The 3,043-nt window shown below is 37.6% G+C and overlaps 1 protein-coding gene across 1 annotated transcript in view; it reads left to right on the top strand.

Annotated features, from left to right (window-relative positions):
* Positions 1 to 3,043, top strand: part of tango2 (transport and golgi organization 2 homolog (Drosophila)) — a gene marked incomplete at its 5' end in the record, with an annotated part of 31,357 nt that overhangs the window by 25,005 nt on the left and 3,309 nt on the right. Inside the window, 2 exon segments of the mRNA XM_014018099.1 lie at positions 1,935 to 2,002; positions 2,203 to 2,356. Of these exon segments, the coding sequence (XP_013873553.1) occupies positions 1,935 to 2,002; positions 2,203 to 2,356 (222 nt within the window).

Genomic DNA, 3,043 nt, shown 5'->3' with positions numbered 1-3,043 from the left:
ACACACACACAAATAAATATTAAAAATCTACCTACTTACTTACCCACCCAGATATACATATACACATTCATCAAATTAAATTTGTTATATGGGGCTTTAAAAAAAAAAAGTGTCACGTTAGACTTTGATTGACAGCCTGTTAGGAGGATGTGTGGGCGGGACTTTCATATCAAAGGTACAACCCCACGACCCTAGTGTGCAGCGTACGGCTTTAGAGATAGGATAAATGGCTCAGTGAAGGGATCCGTATCTTGACGCTTCATTTGTTTCRTAGTCGTTCCATTTTGAACGAGTGATGTCATCGTGGTGACGTAATGCTGTCACACGGGCGGTACCATGTGTTTTGTCAAGCAGAACCACCTCCTCCCCCTTTCCCCGAGCTGCCATACTCCACCTCCCTACCTGTTTTTTGTGAAAAAGTGAATAAGGATTGATTTTCCTTTCTTTTTTTTGGAGGAGTCTTTTAAACAATTTAAATCGTTCTGAACTCTATTTGGCTCCCATTAATCGAACAGTTTGTGTTTAACTTTTAGGCAGTGGAAGTTTATTCTTACTTTCTCTATGTTTATAAATCTCAGGAGTGTTTTTTATCTTTAAATACTTGTTTGCTTTAAAGTGGTTAAAMGAACAAGAATAGATATGGATAAATATGAAACAGAAGAAGGAAGCTGCTTTTTTTCTTTTAACCAAAACATAAATACCAATTTAGTTCATCTATTTGAATATTTGCGTTCATGTTACTTAGTTTTTTTTAAACCAGTTGAATAATTTCAAGAAACRAGTAAGCCCAGCAACATGCTCCTTCCCTGTGTGTCTTGTAATGTGATGGCTTCCATTTTATATGTTGAAGCAGTGTTGCACCACTTTTCTGATTGACTGATGCCACTGCTATGGCTGTCATAAAACGGACATCAAAAAGTTAATTCGCTGTCAACTTCAAAGGATTTGGTCGTAATTTATGATTCACTCCCCTGTACCAAAGCCATGACAGATGCCCTTGATGTTGCATCGATTTTTTCAAAATGAATTAATTCCCTCTATCTGAGGACTGTGCAAGGAGATCAAACATGCACCAGTTTTGTGTCAGTCAAAGGTGTTTGCAGCACTGATTTGTACTTTGAAAGATGTAATTTGATGTAGTTGATGGTTCAAATGTTTAAATTTTGCAGTTATGGTCTAATCTATAGTATTATGTCACWTGAACACCTACAAAGGAAATCAGTTTAATTCCCAAAATGTAACAAAAAACAGTCATTCACCAATACTGTGTGATGCACCATTTATTTTCTCCTTCATCCTTAGGAATTATTTTATGTTTCTGAGTGAGTCMTTTAAAGTGCCTCTGACGTCAATTTTTTTGCAATAAATATGAACACATTTTTTTAAAAAATAACACTGAAAGCATGTTGCAAAAACAATTTTATGATGATGAGATGAACAGTTGTTGAGATATTTGCATATACAGTAACAGGAGGTGATGTCAAAGGGGGATGTCCAAATGTGAACAAAGCATTGCTACGATGGCTGACAGCACAGACTGTAAAGGATAATCTGATGTTTCTGTAGATTTTCAGTCACTGTCAAAGAAATGAAGAAGATTCCAAATTAAAAATACATTGTTTCAGTAAACAAAGACCAGGGAGTTCYTTTTCTTAAGTAACTCCCCTTTGATGTCACTTCCTGTTTCCATTGACTGAGCCAAGTTCAATAGAAAATTTGCCAATTATGTAACAAAAGGGGTAAAATATTTGTAATTTGCCACATTTCTTAAATATAAAGTTGTCTTTTTTTACTTTTTGATATGGATGCTGTTCTTGTGCGTATTTCATTAACATGTTTTTATGTTCATACTCTTGACAAAGCTTTCACTGTAAAAACACGTTGAATGATCAAAGCACAGTGTCTAATTTTCCWTGATATTATGTCCCATCTAGAGCCAAACAAGACACCATGTGTTACTATGGAAACAGAGGCAGCGCTGAACCCATCCTTCTAAATCCAGGTCTGTGTTTTTAACATGGTTGCTGTGGAAACCATTCATTTCACATTTACCTGTCCTCTGGGCCTCTGGCCTGTTCATGTTTGCCTGACATTTCTGTTGATATTGCTCTCAGACTGTCCTTATTTATTGAAGAACGCACCAAAAGGCCATCAGCAGAACACTGTGTATATATTTGTCTGCATTGTGCACTCGTCTGTCAGCAGGGATCTACGGCTTGAGTAATTCACTGCTGGATACTCCGTGGAGGAAGCTGCTGATGGGCAAGGACCGCTTCACCGGGATCGTCAGTAAACCGTCGCTGTCCTGYGATGGTCTGGTGCAGGAGCTGCTTACTCTCCTTAATAATGAAGAACTGTGAGTAATAAACACCTTCTGCACCGGCAGACATTGTGACAGTTATGAAGTAAAGTGTGACTCAATTTGACAAACTTTTAATTTAGGGAGAAAATTAAAACAGTGTAACATGGGGTGTATTGAGGTCTCGCAAGATTGAAACACTGCAAGATTTCACTATTTGTTAAGAACCATCTCACAAACACTCCTTTAAAAARTAACCAYCAGTCGTCACTAAAAACCTCTCCTCTACTTCAAAATGATCCACAGTTACTTGTAACATTAGTTGTATGGATGTAGGACAACAGAGCTGCTTCATGGATTGAAGAACCTCAGTTTAACCTGTTAGCTTTTGTGCTAGCCCTGAGCTAATACTTATACTGTATGTATCCACAGTATTACAGATTTCGCGCCACTACCCATAATTCATAGCGAAAGCAGTTTCCATATTTCCACTTGGCTGTTGTTTACAATTACGAGGAAACACCATCGCTGTTTATCAAAGCATTTTGCATTTAAATTTGGCGTAGATGGACACACATCGGAGGTGTAGAAAACTGTGAGGATATTTTAAAAAGTAGCAAGAACAATTCTTTATCAGTGGCTCACTCATCACTGCTCACGGACTGATGAAGCTATGTCCCGATGTTAGCTAATAGCTACTACTGACACCAACTAATTTGTCTTTACCAAAAGACACACACATGT

Source organism: Austrofundulus limnaeus, unplaced genomic scaffold, assembly GCF_001266775.1.
Source record: "Austrofundulus limnaeus strain Quisiro unplaced genomic scaffold, Austrofundulus_limnaeus-1.0 Scaffold183, whole genome shotgun sequence".
Taxonomy (NCBI): Eukaryota; Metazoa; Chordata; class Actinopteri; order Cyprinodontiformes; family Rivulidae; genus Austrofundulus; species Austrofundulus limnaeus.
Note: the sequence above shows the minus strand (reverse complement) of the source record. Positions and strands in the feature narration are given on the sequence as shown.